Raw genomic sequence first — 18,102 nt, forward strand, 5'->3', positions numbered from 1 at the left:
TTGAATACAAGCTGACGAGTGCTTCAGCGACGAAAATTTTTTGGCACACTGCCAGAAAACATTTAGAACTGTTACTGGAGCAGGTATTGATTTTAATTACAAGAATAATAATAGTTTGATTACTTTTGTAATTAAAATACGAGTTTAAGTTAATTTTTTAACTTTAAATTTTAATTATTGTTGAAAACAACTAATTTCAATAAATACGAGAGCAACTTTAAGATATTTGTCAGAAAATAAAATAAATAAATAAAAAACCTCTCTTTATTCTTGTTTTTCAATGGTTCGCTTAATAAGAATGTCACTTGGAAAAAGATACTGAGTCATCCAATGTTGCAACATTCAATGCGCCCTGAATTTCTCTTAAAGATGGTCTCATGATACGCTGTTTTGTAGCTCAGTTGAAAAACTTGTTAAGCAAGAACAATTATATACATTACGATGGTGATTTCTGACCTAATTAAAGGTAGGGAAGTCACTCGGGTTGGGGGGGAGGGAGGAGGAGTACATCTTTCTTTCTTTTTACGCTGTGCACTTATAATAAGAATCTGATACATGTTTGTGACGTATACAAGGTAATCAAAATTCTTTAAAGAAAAGAGTTCTTCTTTTGTATCTGGTGGATCCCTGTACCCAGGTGGTTGGAAGGATGCCCAGAAACCTTGTACGGGTCTACCTTTACCCCGCCAAAGTTATGCCCAATTTTTCTGTGCTTGACATGAACTGAAACGTTAACGGCGAGGTCCCAAATATCTCAGTTAACTGCTACCTATATCAGGCATGCACTGCCTCACCATTAATAACCGAACACCTGCCTTTAGACAAAAAAAAAAGAGCTTTCATTGTGTCATTTAATATTTTGTGCTGAAACATTTTGCTTTTATGACGGCCTTCAATCTTCCCGGCTTATTCTCAACCAGCTTTTTATAAATGCCAGGTGATATGTTCCTCGACTCGGCCTTTAAGGCAGCCACCAGTTCGGCCTTGTTCTTTGGGCGATCTCGACGTGCACTACCCGATGATCCAATACATCCCAAAGATGCTCGATAGGGTTCAGATCAGTACTCTGGGCTGGCCAATCCAACTTTTCCACACCATGTCTTCAGACCACTCTGTTACGACCCGAGCAGTATGGCATGGCGCGTTGTCTTGCTGATACAGGTATGGGCCTTCTCCGAAGTAGTGCCATAATATTGGAAGTGCATAATTGTCCAGGTTGTCCTGGTATTGCACAGCATTCATGGTTTTGTCGATAACGACTAATGGGCCCCATACCATGACACTGCCTCCACCAAACTTCATTGTTGGGAGATTATAATCAGGAAGGAACTGTTCCCCTGGCATTCGCCACACCCAGGAACGGCCATCAGACTGGTAGAGTGCGAACCTCGACTCGTCTGTCCATAAGACAGTTTTCCACTGCTCTACAGTCGAGGAGTCGCGCTCCTTACACGATGTTAATCGGCGTCTAGCATTTGTTGAGGTGATCAATTCTGTTGAACGTGTCATCTTGTATGCCCACTTTTGCAATTGTCTCTTCAAAGCCCAGTGTGCATATTTATAGCAGGTTCTGTGATGTATTGCATGCATAGGATCTGTTTCCCCATCCATGGAGGGGTGTCCGGATATTAATGTTAGGGCAATGTATTTGCTAGTTCCGATCTCTTTGACCTCGGCTAGACTGCGCTCCTGTTTTATTGCAGCCAAATACAATTTAGTAAATATGAAAACATCCTCCTTCCTCTCTGTTGGCGTATAGTAATGTCTAAATATATGAAAATTTATTGCAATATCCATGTGTTTTGTTTTCTGTGATCTAAACACTTTCCGAAGAGGGTGAGGGGTTGTTGAATCACTTAGTGGGGCATTGCATATGCAATTTGTGTTATACAAACCAGCATAAAATGCATATTATGCACAAATTGTTGATAATCTTGTGTCAGATTTGTCGTCTTTTGGCAGCACTAAGTGCACAAGGTGGGGCTTTGTTCGGAAATAGCAATTTTCAAGATGGCGGCATCCCTTTACATTCATGCGATCTCCAATCCGATTTTTGAATGCAGAATGAATAAAAACTGCTGAAATTCATCGCAGAATATTGATTCGTTATGGCGAAGGGTGCACGAGTCAATGGTAAGTCTAAGAGTGCCTTACTTGAACGTTTAAAAACGTTATTGTAAGTGTTGAGGATTATCCTGGAGCACATTGTGTCATTACACCAGAAGTCGTAGCAACAGTGGAAGGACTCGTATGAGGAACCCGTCTAACTATCGAAGAAATTGCTAAATCATGCAAGATTAATGTTAGCTGAGCGCATGCTGTCATTAGTGGAGAGTTGCACTTTTGAAAAGTCTGTGTTCTATGAATTCCTCGACAAACTTGCATAGATATACACCCACTCGTCATGGCAGACCACCTCTACCACTTCTTTTGTAATAAATTCTTAGAACTTTTTGATCAAAGTTCGTAATTGTATTTCATTTTCATCGCAGGTACTAATTTTAAACTGAACTCTTGTTCCTATTACGACAAGCAAGATTGGCCATGCGTGAATATACACACATCACCATCGCAAAGAAAAAACATCAATCCAGGAATACAAGCACACTTATTTTAACGAAAATTAGATGATAAATTACGATATTCACGCAGCCATAGCTAACAACACAAGTCTAGAGATGATTTCCATTAAGCCTAATGCCTTCCATCTGTAATTTGCACTGGGGAAAAAAAAAAAAAAAAAAAAAACCATTAATTAGACCGTGTAAAGAAGTATTTAATAAAGGGCATCGTCATGAAACGTGTACATTACAAATTAATACTGATAAGCTATCAGAAAGTTCAGCTTCCGTAGATGATTGATTATAATCCAACAGCCAAATGACTGCATATTTATGTTCTATCGACGATAACTGGAGAATTTCTTTAAGAAAGAATTCTGACCTCCCTTTACCACAGAGGTCATTATCTCCCTACATCCTTTTCCCCCTTCCACCCTCTGCCCCTGTCGGTTTCCTGCTTCCATTTAGTTTACCATTACTTGGCCGTATCCAGAGAATCAATCGATCATTAGTTCCGCCATCATTTAAACCCCTTTTCGTACACAGCTGTCGACACCGAAAACGTCACTAATGAAAGATTCTGCAGATTTCAATGCACATGATTTCAATGCACAATCCCCTCATGCATCCCCTTTTCTATGTTCAATAAAGCCTTTCTCCAGCTATTCGAAATTACAATTTATAAAAACGGACTGCAGCAGATACGTATCCGTTTTGCAATTAATATACACCACCCTAGCAAAAGTATGTAGATGCTATTTTTTATTTCTCTTGGTTTTCTGGTGATCGTGTGGATGGGTCTTTCTTTTTGACGTTATTTGGTACCATCTGCCGGTAAATTTCTTTTAGACAACCTTTCTTGTTATCTTAGCAATAGACACTACACGTTAGAACTTCTAAAAGTATAAAATCAGAAAATAGCTGAATGTTATGGGAACTTCGAGGTCATGTCTTTGCTGTCGGTTGCTGAGGCCCTCTCATTTGATTAACAGGACTTGGAGAAGCGAGCGTATCTTCAGAAGTTGTGGGGAATATCGATCACTAGCACCGGTTCCGCCTGAAAGGATCACGTGATGTTTTCTACCTGCGTTATTAACAAAGAAGAGCAGACTAAGCCAGGGCTCTGTGATTTGGGTTACCCTGGGGAAATCTGCTTGAGTCGATAGAGCTCGTGGTCACTGGATCTGATTGCGTGCCACGTAAAACTCACGAACAGGTTCTATTCACTTCATCGCTGCATATCCACCACGGTGAAGGATCTTTGGTTGACCTACGATCCATCACGTGATCCATTTTGATTCGATTGAATGTTCTTGCTTTGTTTATTATTACTTCTACAGTTTGAATTTTCTTGAAATTGGTGTCCGCAAGAGTATGTGATGATGAATATTGCAATGACATTAACTATTCTTTCCCGATGACCAGTTACACAATTTGCAATAGCCCTCCTCTTTACAGACTTTTTCCAGTGGTTGTAGATCATTTATTTTGTGGGAGTTTATTTCTTTTATCCATAAATCTTTCGTATTGGTTTATTTTTATATCTTTTCCAATTGACTCTCACTAAAAGATGGTCAGAACTCAACCAAAATAGAATACATTTCTAAATCCTCTTCCCCCCCCCCCTGAACCCTCTAACTGCACCGGTACTTTTCTGCCTTGCTAACGGCAGGGGATTTGCCAAGGAGAAGGAATAAGAAATGCGGGTTGCTAAGCAACCCGATTACACAGGAGAAAAAGCTACAATCGAACAATAGCCCTCTTGCAGTTTATAACGTAACTTTGAAAGCAAATATTATTGACCCTAGAATTGTATTATAACCGGTATCCCTGAAAATTATTTACTCTCAGCCAGTAATCTACCGAACTTTTAGAAATAAATCTGTATTTCTGCCAGATTTATTTTGTAAACGATATAAATATTTTGTGCACTTCGCCAGTTTTTTTTTTTTTTTTTTTTTATAAGATTATTTTTACACTTCGCCAGTTGATTATTCTAGACATATTTTTGAAGCACTGTGCAACAGGTGAATACATGAATGTGTAAACAACACGCTATCTGCCTTCATCATTCATGTCTGTCCGTCCGCATGTAACAACTCTACTCCCAGTGAACAGATTTTCACGAAATTTTATATTTAGCTCTTTTAGAAAGATTTATCGAGCCATCCCAAATTTTATTAGAGTCGTACAGAAACTGTTGCATCTCCTCTTTATGATCTATGTTTTTTACCCAACATTCTGCGGTTCAGTAAAAGACAAATAATAATTCGTCTGGAATAAAATAGCATTAGTTCCTTCTCCAGTATCACAAAACTACTTAGGGTTCCGTTTTCTAAAAGCATGTGTAAAAACTTGTACGTGCAGTATTAGAGGACCCATTGAAGTTCTTGGCGATGATGGCTGGGCATTCAACAAACCCTTCAACGCGACATCACGTGCTAATGTAGTGGAAAAAAGGTCTTTCTTCTTCTTCACTGGCTGCTTTTAAGCTGATGTACACGTACAGAGTTTACGTGTTCGATGTATTTTACGTACAGAGTGTTGTATACTCCTAACCCTCCCCCCTAAACTTTGTAAACTAAAAAAGAAAGAACAGCAGAGTTCTATCACTCTAAATCTTGACCGTTCTTTTTTGTTAACAACTGACATTGTGGACAAGAGAAGAAGCCGGTTGCTAGGCAACACAATTTTACAGAATGACGTAACTTAGTTTCGAAGCGTATTTTTTCGAAGTATTTTTTAATTGCAGTATTTTATTCGATTTTTTTTTTTCTTTTTTTTTGCACTATTCTTTTTCATATATAGTTTAATTAGCTCCTTCTACTGGACTTTTTTATTTAAATGCTGAATTCTTAATTAATTTACAATAATCTGTATTCATCCGCATCGCCTATTGCCTAAGCTTTTGGCAGTTTCTCCTAAGGAGCTGTCTATCAACGTTAAATGAGTAAATGTTTCATAAAGGGCTCACATTCCTTCTTTGGATTTATCTCTCCCCATTTCCGAATAAAAGTTATTAATTCGCAAGAGATATTCCACCCTAGTCAGAAAATTCAAAGCCTCTTTTCTCTTTATAAGAAGATTATTTTATAAACAGCAAGCTTCCGTGATCGTTTGGAGAGAGTGGAGGGGGAAGGTAGGGCCGGGCAGAACATGCAGCTGTGTGTTGAGCGGGTGATTCTCTGCCTGAAATATTACACCGAAGTTTCTGTGTTACGTGACCAATAATCCCTTGAAACAGTTTGTTCCTTATAGCATTTCAAGGCATATTATCACGAGGTTCTTAAGCAAAAAGAAACAGCTCACCAGGGGAAATGCAACCATGTTTCTGCATCCGCATTTCTTTACTTCACCTCAGGTCTTTTGTGGTTTATTTTGCCATGTATTCAGCAGCTGCACTTTTTCTTGTAAAAAATGACAAAAAGATTTTAAACTTGTTACTCTTTCTGTGGATAAAATGAAATTCCTTTTCCGTTTGAAAATTCGTGTACTGTGGATTTAATTCTAAACTGTGCAAACTACAATCATAGTTTGCTGCACAAATTGGAGCATTAAGGGCAAGTACTGTCCTGGATAAAGGGAAGGTTGAGTGGGAGAAGACCGAGAGTGGTTATTAATGGACATTGCTCTTCCTAGATTAACGTTATTAGTGGAGTCCCCCAGGGTTCAGTGTTGGGCCCATTGTTATTTTCTGTATTTATTAATGATATTGATGCAGGTATATCAGGCTTAATGTCTAGGTTTGCAGATGATACAAAGGTCGGCATGGTGGTTAATGACAGTAATCAAGGAGAGCTATTGCAACATGATCTAGGAAAATTAAGCCGATGGGCTGAGAAATGGCAGTTGAAATTTAAGATTGATGCATATGGGTAGCAGTATTCCAGATTAACGCAACAACTGTGTGGTACTACATTCAGGGCAGTGAAAAATGAAAAGAGACCTGGGGTAATTGTGCAGTCTGATATGAAGTTCTCTGAGCGATACAGATAGACTGTCAGGACAGCTCATGGGGTTTTGTCTATGACATGGAGGAATTTTAATAAAGAGGTGATTATCCCATTGTACAATGCAATGCAATGGTCAGACCACATCTTGAGTACTACATGCAGGTTTGGAGGCCTCATTTTAGGAAGGATGTAGATCTGCTGGAATGGATGCAGAGAAAGACAAAGAGATTAGTGAAGGGAACAAAAGGATGGTTTTACCAAGACAGGCTTCAGTTCTGCAAATTGTGCCTTGAGTCTAGGCACCTGCTAGATGATCTGATCGAGGTTTTTAAGGTTTTGAATGGATTGAGCCAGCTCAGTGCTAATGGCATTCTTTCTCTTGCTCAGACTACTCACATGAGGGGCCATAAATTCAAACTGGTTGCAGGATTTATGTGCAGAGGTTTGCCTTCAGCTAATGGGTGGTTGATTGTTAGAATAAACTTCCATCTGGTGTTGTGAAAGTGGGCAGTTTCAATAAATTCAAGTAAGAACTAGATAAATTATTGGAGAGGATGGACAGGTTTTTTTTTTTTTTTTTTTGACTGATTCTCTATAAGCTTGATCAGAGACTTAGTAATATTAGCATATGATGCAAGAAAGTCTCTGATTAATTTCTCTGATATCTTTTTAGAACGAATGGAGTCATTAATTCCAAAAAAATGAATCCCATCTTTTCTGTCACTTGAAGCATCTCCGAAATTTTCAACTGCGACGCTGTTCATTTCGGCTGGCCCATTATGTTAGGTAGTTGGACTGTCATGAAATCTTCGCATTTTTAGTTTCATTTTGAGTTTTCGGAAGAGAAAAAAGTGTCACATGGGAAGGGTCAAGTGAATACAGAGGGTGGAGTACTGCAGGAATATTTTGGAGAAGGCTCATGACGAAACCCATTTGGCTAATGGTCAAAGCCTCTCAATCAAAAAAGACCTTAAATAACAAACTGTGTGGTGGTAAATACATAAATCCAGTTTATGGTTTCAAGCTTTGGTACGATTAACCCAAAGAGGTCAAGTGATAATTAAAAGTAGAAGCTGATGACTTCCATGATCAGTGGCTTTATAATTTCATTATCAAATTATCCCTAAGTGATGTATTGGGGGCATGTTATGGTAGTTACAGTAACGACAAAGCTGATTATCGAAACTACAGCTATTCCAGCCTTCCGGGATATCGACGTTATAAGTGACCGTTGTACGATGCATGTGGACAAAGCACTGTCGGCCGTGAAGAATATGTGGTAGTGTCGAGGGTTCCGTAATTGCGAGCACGATATGTCAGAGCGATTCTGTCGCCGTGCGCCTGCGAGGGAAACGTAGATGCTGCGCAAGGAAGCCTATTATTTCTCCTTAAATTATCGAACAAAGGTAGCGTGTGGCTCTCTGCCTTATCTGCACAACCGGAGTCGTATCCTTTGAGGGTTCGAGAGTTTGTCAACATCGGCCGTAACATGCGCACAGATAACGTAAAGCCAGCAATTTATGGCCCAGATGAACGCTTACGATAACTGTCGCGCAGATAACGAGATTTATGAAGGAGAGGATGGCAAAAAGCGGGTGTGGCCATCAAACGTCTCCACTTGCTTCGCCAATGTGCTACTTTAAGTTTTCTCCAAGAATGGTTGCCGATGTACATTTAGGGGATCTTAAAAGATTCTTCGTCGTTTTGGGGGCTTTCTTTTAGGATCGTAGAAAGGTAGAAATGTGTGGCGTAATGAATTGCGTGATGTGCAGCTACTGGGGTTAGCTGAAAGCGAGCTGCCTCGGGAGATAACGTCTCGGATGTCATTAGTGAAGACCCCTGGGATTCGGTGTGATTACGCGAAACTCGATCACCAAGCGATATTCATTCAATTATTCAAAAGTGTAATGCAGTGGGGCCGGCGCTACTTTTCCTTGATACTCTTGCTCGGAACACACGCAAACTTCTGAAAGATTTAAGCCTGCACAATACACTACTTTTGAAGGGTCTTACACCTGTTTTTATTTTATTTCACGGACACTTTCCCTCCTCTTTGTCTTTCTATTTTATTTTTCTGTCCGCTCTGCTCTTCACTGTTTTCCACCTCTTTATATCTGTCTCTCTTTCTTTATTTCTTCATCTTTTGTTGTTTTTTTTTCTCTTGTTTTCTGTCTGTCTTTCTCCCTCGCTCTTATCTATCTGTTGCCAACCGGGTTAGCCAGGTGGGTTAAGTGCCTGCCTGGCAACCCAAAGGTCGCGGGTTCGAATCCCGCCTCAGGCTTGGATATCACGATGGTGCCGCGCCTCCGGTTACGGTTGGATTTCACAGCCACGATACACGAAGGAAGCAGGAAAAAAACTGGTTCCTTCGTGTATTGCTCACATCATACGAAATAAATAAATCTGTTTATCTTATCTCTGTTTCTTTGTCCACTCTCTCTCTTTGTCAGTCTGTTTTGGCTCGCCTCTCCTTCGCTTTCTATTTTGCCGTATCCTATTTCTCTCTATCCGTCTTTTTCCTCCCCCCCCTGCATTTCACTGTTTTTTTCTTCCCTCCCTCTTGCTTCTCTTTTTGTCTCCTATTTCTCTATGCTCTTTCTTTCTCCTTTCTTGTCTTGCCTCTTTAATCCCTATCATTGCTGTGTTCTGTTTCTCCTCTCTCTCTCTCTTCCCCCACCCTTTACTTTCTATCCGTTTGCCTGTCTATTTTTCTCTCTATCTGCTTATCTCTGTCTTAGAGATTTTTGCTGTCTTTTTTTTTTTTTTTTTTTTTTCTTGCCGCTGCCTGGGTTTGGGCTACCTGGATACGAGATAGCTGGTGTCCACTGATGTTGCACTCCACAAGTGGTGGATACCAGATTTCTTTTAAAAATTATTTATTTGTTATTCTCTTTGAATGATCCCAAACTCGCTTTGGATCTTAAGTACATGATAGTCAAGGTTGGCCACGGTACATGCTAGTTGTGGCCCACTTCCTCGTGGTGTAGACGGGCACTGGGCAGGCTTTCCAAGTGATCGCCTTCCTGATGGCAAAGTGGCCACAAACATAACATCACATACATTTCTGGCTGCTTCGTGCAGTTCTGTATTACCGCGGTGAACCTCCGCGGAGTTGTCCTAACGTTCCGGAGCCGCCCTTCACAACATACTATACATGAGTACATATCTCTTTCTTTCTTTTTTCACCTTTCATTTTTTCTTTTTCTCATTACCTCTCGCCTTCTCTCTTTCTCCTTCTGTCTGTCTCTTCCACGCTCTTTCACTTCCTATCTGCCTGTTTAACTTTTGTCTTCTATTTCTCTGCCCTCTCATTTTATCTCCCATTTCCCTGATTTTTTTTTTCTTTCCTTCCCTCCTTATCTTGCTGTCTCCTGTTTCTGCCATTTTCTCCATATCTATCTGTCTGCTTCTCTCACTGTCTATCTGTGCCTTCGCTTTCTGTCTTTCTCCTTCGCTCCCTGTCTATCTTTATCTCCTGTTTCTCTGTTTTTTCTCTCTCTCGCTCCTTCTCTCCCATCTGCTTGTTTATCTTTGTTTTCTATTTCTCTCTCCTCATTTTTTCGCTATTTTCTCTCTCTCTCTCAGACCTGTCGGTCTATCTTGTTTTTTCTCTCCTGCACTTCCTGTTCTTGCTGTTGTCTTCTCTTTTTTTTCTCCTTCCTACTCCTTTAATTCCTCTTCGTTTGTTTATTTCTTTCCCTTTCCATCTGTCTGTATCTTTCTGTTTCCTATTTCTCTCCTTTAAAATAATTCACATTATTTTCCTCTCTTTAAATAATCTAAACTAAACCGAGTTCTTAGACTACCAGTACCAACACCACTCATCTTCGCGTGTAACATGCAAACTTTTCTGTGCTGAATGTAATGAGCTCTAAAGCACTGTTCATGCAACTGGTCATTGTAATTCAGCCTGACATGGAGCATCTGGAATTTCTAATGCGGCTGCATCCCCAAAACACGCAGAACGAGATCATCGTTTCGGAGGACACCCATCTCGGTAATGTAATATGACGATTGCGATCCCCCAATGTAGGCTAAATATAACAGCGAGCCTGTGTCCGGGACACTGGATTTGGATTTACTGCATCGCTGTAGCAATACAACTGACGCTTGCTGTAATGCCCATAACAATTACTGTACGTACATATTTATCTGGGTGGTCACGTGAAAACTGATAAATCACCTTATTAGGAGCATTCCTTAATTTAATGATATCGCGGTATACTGGTTCGCTATTACAAAAATAAATGGCAATGGCATTTCTGAAAATCGAAGGGCTGTTTACTTGTAATGAACAACTGTGGTAACTGATTGTGACGTATGAGAAATATCTACCATTAAGGAAGTCTCTTAATACAAACGGCTTGACGTAATCCTTGCCCCTTATCCCGTCATGCTGTGCGCATCACGCATTATTTTTAGCGTTGTTTGCCTCGTGGCCGTAGTCGCCTTTCATTATTAATGCATTCAGAATAGAATCATAATGCTAGTTTCAACAGAAGTCTTCAGAGCTGGCCTATGTGTGGATAAATACGGTAATTCGTTTTTATTAGCTGTTAAGACTATTTAGATCGCCAATGTAATCGTCTGTTCTAAGGCTGGTTCGTCTTTTTTTTGGGAAATTAAAAATCCTGGGAAAACAACATTCGGTTTCCAATAATGTTCCGAATACATTTAGACGAAGATAATAGAATTCTTTTCTCTATACATTTGGAAAGGGGGAAGTGGAGGTTACGTTTAACGTTTACTTCTTTTACTGCTGAAATCGATACCGATAATAGAGGTACCAGCGAAAAGACACGCTATTTGAATTCCCCCCCCTCAAAATACTCTAATGAAAAGGGAGGGTAATCACCCCACTGCACTTGTGTCGTATGGTCCGCTGGCAAAGAAATAATCTCATTTTAATTGCCTATCGATTGCTACTTCGCCTGCTTCCACCAAAATTAAAGTCCAACCATCGATAAAGTTAGCTAATATCCACCTTCTTCGGTAAAGGAAATGGAGTCGATATTCAAGACATATAAATCACTTCTTTGCCCATACTCCAATTCCCTGCAGATCCCATTCGCCGTCTTCCACTGGAAAAATAAAGGAAACACAAGAAAAATGCTCTATCGACTTCATCTTCATCTTCTGTGAGAGACGCAGCATTTCTGACACCGTAACACATATCGGGGGCTCTCCCTTTCTCTTGACAGAAGATATGATCTTCGAGCAGCTTGGCGTTCTGTGTATTTTGAATAGATTTGAAAATTGGAACGAGTAAAAAAAAAATCTTACCCGGCTGAAAACAGCCGGGTGAGTGAAAAATAAAAAATAAAAATTATTTTTATTTATTTATTATAATTTTTTCTTTTTCCATTTCTAAAAGAATCGTTCAAACAGACATGTTTATTAAATTTTTCCCATCATATTGCGCGCGTCACTCTTTTTTTTTTTTTTTTTCATTGTTATTCGTCTCGTGGCTTTAGGCGTTTGTTCATTATTTTGTATATTTCTTCTGCACAAAGCACGCGCACAACAATACAAGCCACTGATAGCGACACCTATGATATCGTCTGCGTTGTAGATGTAATGTTTGTTGTTGCAATATTGTACTCGTAATTTGCGAAGAAGAAGAGGCTCCACTTGCTTTTGGATTAACCTCTTTTCTTTGTTACGATCCAATTCGAGGGAGCGCTGAATGGGTTAGGATAGTGATGGCAGTTTGCTGGGTCATGAAGTACATTATTTTTATACGCAGACGAAAGAAACTTCGGATGTATAACTACGGTGCTTGGAAAACCGCGAGCAAACATTGAGGACAAGAAAACCTGAAACTGCAGTCTTACCCCATATAGAAGATCATCCTTCCTGAGTGCCTTACCTTCCCTCTACTTTCATTATTGACCACGCACTAAACCTCTTTGTCCCCCCCCCCTGGAATTTTGAGTGATGGTTGTGCCATATATAGAAGAAGGATGGTGAGGGCTAAAGCAGCTTTGGCAAATGTTGGCTGTTTTTCCAAGCATTGCTTCTGCTGTAATGAAACACCAAAAGTGGCCGTTGTTAGAAGTAGTTACGCCACCTGACGATAATTTTATACAACTGTGAAAACTAACTTTTCCTGTTGTTGATGTATTTAATATAAATTCAGACCAGAAAAAAGAACCATCTCTACCTTCTCACAGGAAATACACGTATATTCTCCAAGATTGCAATTATTAGAACAAATTAAAAAATATACAAGTTTTTCGCTTGTATCTGAAACCACCTGAAAGTTGGTTTTTTTTCCATACTTCATTCTTAAGCCCTTACAATTTCATTACAGAAAAATACCACTCACAAAAAATATACAATTCCAAGAAAATCTTTCCTCCAATTTCCCTCTTAAGCGTTTGAGAAATCACAGGAACTGCAACTCTTCTGAGACTTCGGATGATTTATTAATAACCAAACAAGTTTTGCCATTATTGCTGACAAGCTGTGTTCAGCCTTTATGTAAATTTTGTTTCACTTGGTTTAATCCGCTTTTAACAATACATCACCTGTCTTGTTGATTAAGCCAATAGTCAATCCCTGTCACATATTAGTGGCTGGTTGTGCTGGGGATAGTTAGCATCCTTTTCCATTTCATTAGCTCCAAGACGAAATCAGCGGTGACCTCTTTATTTATGCGAAAGGCTTTGGAGGAATGACGTAGGAAATCGATAACTCCCACTTGTAAAGGACCCAACGTAGAACAACACAAGTCTTCCACCCGAAATCTAATTTTCTCTCCTACAAGTCGCATGAAATTAATTCTGCTTGTATAATTACGGCTAATTGCTCGCCATTGTGAGTTCTGTTATTGCATAACCTCATAAAGAACTTTATCTTTTGATACAAAGTTCACAAATTAAGAGACATTACACATTCATCACCCATAAATATTCTCTATTGATATCTTGATAAATACAGATCGTTTTTGCTTTCTGACGTATAAAAATGACGTTGTTTTTGACGAAAATATTAAATAAGAACCTAATCCCCTTCGGTGATCAAACTTTACAGCGATGTTTTTCGTCTGACAGCAGTTATTACTTTGATTGATAGATATAATAACGTAATGAGCACTTTATAGAAGCATTTTGGTGAAATTCTGTACTCTTTTAAACCATTCTGAGCTATTTGTGCAGGAATTGAGAAAATATGAAAGTCAGCTCGTGTATCGTCTGCGCTGGAAGCTTTTGGCAATTTGCCAGACGAATCGACAAAGACAAATGATCTTCTGCTTCTAAACAAAGCTTAAAACAGAACTGTTCGATGTTACTATAAAAGAAAGTGAAAAAAAAAAAACATATACTAGCCTCTCACACCCTTTTCATCCACAAAAATGTCCTCGTTTTATCGGAAGAGAGTTTATCTTGGAGATGGTTAGAAATAGATGATGAAAAAAAGAAATATAGGTGCATAAAAAAAAGATAAATTAATGTTGTTTTTGCTTTTTAGTATCGATTTACATTTTAGTGTTCGATCTTTTGTACTAAGTGTGCTCTGTGAATGCGTAGAAAGTGATAGATTGAGCATTATTTGAAATTTTTTCTTCTAGGAATTGGTGGCTGCTGGTCCCGATCAGAAGAACTGGCGTGGAATCGGAATAGCTCTCCTCGTCATTGTTGCTGTCTGTGCTCTGATCGTTACAGCCGTAATACTCCTCACACCAGGTATGTTTACGTATACCAGCGTCGAGCATTTCGCAGATTCAACCATTATCTTTATTATGGTCATTCTCTCTTCCGCTCTCACAGTTCGATATATTCTCCCCATGATGAATTCAATTTGCCGAAATCTCTTGCATTATGTTAATGAGATGATTTAGCATCAATTGTACTCATTCGCTATTTGTTTTCCATGACATCACATCGTGCGTTCACTCACTTTTAACTACTAACCCAAGTATGTCGAACTTAACTTTTCATAAATTTATACCCATGAATATACCCTGGCCAGTCAAAACATTATGACCACCTTCGTGTTTTAGCAATCGGCTGTTCCTCTTCGATTAGTGGAACACGTGTCACTATAAGAATCAGTAAATGTGATAATGCAGATTCGGGACATGCAGTCCATACGAAGTACTTGATGGACAGGACCAAAAGACTTAATCCGATGGACTTCGAAAAAGGAAGATTTGTTTGGTACTGGCTGTAAGGACAGCAACCGGGCAGCCTACTGGATGATATGATACCTTAAATGCAATAATAGACAGGTTGTTTCCACGTTGTGATTTAGAGGAGGATGATGACTTGCAAACTCAGATCATCATCAGCCATTTTCAATCCACTGCAGGATGAAGGCCTCTCCAGCAACTTTCCAGTTCCTTCTGTTTTGAGCACTGGCCATCCATTTACTACCCACAAACTCATGAATTTCATCTGTCCATCTCCGCCTTTGTCTTCCAGGATTTCTTCTAGCTCCTCTTGGGTACCATTCTGTTATTTTTTTAGTCCATCTGTCATCATGTCTTCGAGCTATGTGTCCTGCCTAAGACCATTTTAGTTCTTTAGTTTTGATAAGAATGTCCTTTACTTGAGTTTGCTGCCTAATCTATGTGTTTCTCTTCTTATCTAACAGTCTGATTCCCAATATAATTCGTTCCATTCTTCGCTGTGTAGTTCTTAGGCTTCTCTTCCATTCTTTTGGTGAGTGCCCAAGTTTCACTTCCATAAGTCATGGCGGGGAGTATACATTGGGGGGTTGAAGATACCTCGGAATCTTTTACGATGGATGAATTGACGTCAGTATTGAAGAAGATCAGTGTGAATAAGTGTCCAAGAATGGGAATGTTGGAAAACGTATTAATGCTTAATCACGAAATGCCAAAAAAAAAAAAAAAAGTTTAAATTAATCAGAAATAATTAAATAGTTTTTTGGAATATCAACATTAATTAAATATTTTTTTTCAGTTATTTTTGAAGCATATTAATACAAAATGGTACAAATTTAAAGTTTTTCGAATTGAAAATTTGTTTAAAAAATTATGTTAAAATTAAAATATATGCAACTATCAATTTCTTTTAATTCCTTAGAAAGGAGATAAATGAAGATTTTCAGATAAAAACTCTTACTTTATCTAAACCCTTTTATTAATGGTTTCTTTCCAAAGCAACATTAATCGGATAATTCTTCTTTTTAATAATATTTAATATTGGAAAGTTTGTCCAAAAGATGTCGCTGTATGCAGGATCGATTGTTATCTTAACGCAAACATCATGATTGCATTTATAGGTTTGAACCACGATGAATCTATTGAAAAATATAAATTTCCCTTATAGATTTGTATGTTGAGAATCAGGCTGTGCAGTATACAAATATTGCAACATAATTTTCAGCAGAACTCTGCTAATATCCAACGTTTACATAATGGTGTTCGGCAAAGAAACCAGATAGTTGGCATAGCAACAGAAATACTCAGCGAAAATAACAGCATTGTTCGACAAATGGTCTTTGTCTGGATGCTATTCATCTACACACGATATAGCAACACTCTTTGTGTCTCTTTAAACTGATTAAAGCGTCCACTTATTAAATCTTAAAACTGTATAAAAGGAATCTTTTGTATCTTCCTATTTCCCGAGGTATTTACATAATAAGTCTCTCTCAAATGCGCAATATTCTGCTCCTAAAAGGGACATGCAACATTATCCATCCATGTCTTTATCCATAACTCATTCAAAGATCGTTAGGACCGCAAATGAAAGTTTTATGAAAAGGAAAGGGCATGTATTACAGTGTAATAAATGTCTACCTTAATGCAACTGAAAAAGGAGAATATGCAAATGCACAACTATAAGACCTTTAGAATGTATTTCAAAGAGACAGCGCACGAAATATTGACGTATTTCTGTCATCAATTAAAACCGAACTATTAGTTGAATATGAGATTATTAGTGATAATCTTCCAGGAGGCGTTTAATTTATTCGTTCTCCCTCCCTCTGGTTGACAGCTGCGTACCTTTTCCATTCTTGAACTGGTGAGGGGCTTTGGAGTGCCCTATCTTCCAGTTTCTTGGTCCCGATTAATTTGAGAATGCCAAAAATGAAACCGGCCAAATTTGATGGTCAAACACAAAATATTTTGCGAGTATTGTAAATTGATCTATCAATCGCAGATGCAAGACTGAGAATGAATTTTATAAAATAACCTACTCTTATTCAAGGCGAGTATCGCTATGACCTTTTGAAATTGAAGCCATCCTTAGAAGTCTTTAAAATCCCCTCGGTGATTTTAACAGCTTCTCCATTGATCTGATAGCAATATCTTTAGAGTTTCCCGTTCATTGTTGGAAACAGGAAGAAGTCAGACTGGGAAAGGTGTCTGGACTCTATAGCTGGTGTTATACAAGCTTTCCACATCCATTGGACTTCCACTCTAGTGTAAGGATTCATAGAATCCAACATGCACAGATCCAAGACCTACATATCGATATTTTTATGCACATCACCCAGTGTGTGATATTAATCTGCTGGTCTTCATGCAAAACGGCCTTTATCAATTCCTCTTATAATGAATATTTTCAAATCCAGATTCTCTGCTTCCCTCAATTTTTTTGGGGGGAGGGGGAGGCTGGAAGGAATTTTAGCAGTTCTGAAATGCGTTCTCTTAGTTTACAATGTGTTAAACCTACTCTTACGATGCCTTGCTCGCTATTCTTTGCCTTGTACGTTTACTACAGGAATTTCCGGTTTGTGTTCAGCCATTACCACTAAGATAATTTTCACGTTTGTTCTCTTACTAGAATCGATCGTGGCCTTGAGATGTCACCTGTAGCTTGCCCTGGTGTATTTCTGCAGTTGCACTTCGCTCTGTTCGACAATATACGCAGATTTTCTTCTGTTATGGCATCTACAAAGTCAGTAGGGGGTTTGTTACTTCACTCTTTAAGGCTTACTCCGAACAGCCTTCATTGCTCGAATTGGAAATTCTATAAATATATTAAATCTACAGACGCAACTTCGATATTTACCTTCGATTCCCCATTCCCCCAGAAAATATGGGACAGGCCTCCTTGCTTTGGGACCATCTGAGCATTTGGGACCACCCCTTGGAAAATAGTCCTCAATTTGTGAAGATGGCTTTCTAGCACGATACATACACCACTGAAAAAACACATTGAGCTCACTGGTAAGATACATAGGCTGTGGTCACATTGCAAACGGTTTTAGATGAATTTCTCATCTCGCGAAGTGTCGAGACATGACAACCCTTGAGGTGGTAGTGCTATAAAAGATTGATCAAAGTTTTAGTCACAGCTCAAGGTCACGGTAGCTGTCTTTTTAGGTGCGTTAGCATACATGCATAAGCGCCTATTGTCTTCACCATGTCTGTTCGTCCGGCCGCATGTAACAACTCGACTTTCACTGGACGATTTTTATGAAATTTTATATTTGGTTCATATTAGAATCGGACAATAGAAATTTAGCAATTTTTATATTTTATTATTATTATTATTATTAGTTTCTTTTTTCCCATACATATATAAAGAGTATACGGGAGAAGAGTAATAAATATTACACAGTTGTAATTAAGCCGAACAGCTAAGTTTCGAGACCGAAAACTGTAG

The 18,102-nt window shown here is 38.8% G+C and overlaps 1 protein-coding gene across 1 annotated transcript in view; it reads left to right on the forward strand.

Moving 5' to 3' along the window:
- Positions 1–18,102, forward strand: part of LOC150088762 (dipeptidyl peptidase 4-like) — a 238,037-nt gene that overhangs the window by 23,944 nt on the left and 195,991 nt on the right. The window contains exon 2 of the mRNA XM_090370316.1: positions 14,088–14,202. Within this exon, the coding sequence (XP_090226442.1) occupies positions 14,088–14,202 (115 nt within the window). The remainder of the gene's footprint in view (positions 1–14,087; positions 14,203–18,102) is intronic.

Source organism: Mastigoproctus giganteus, chromosome 3, assembly GCF_048544385.1.
Source record: "Mastigoproctus giganteus isolate SK-2022 chromosome 3, ASM4854438v1, whole genome shotgun sequence".
In the NCBI taxonomy this organism is placed as follows: Eukaryota; Metazoa; Arthropoda; class Arachnida; order Uropygi; family Thelyphonidae; genus Mastigoproctus; species Mastigoproctus giganteus.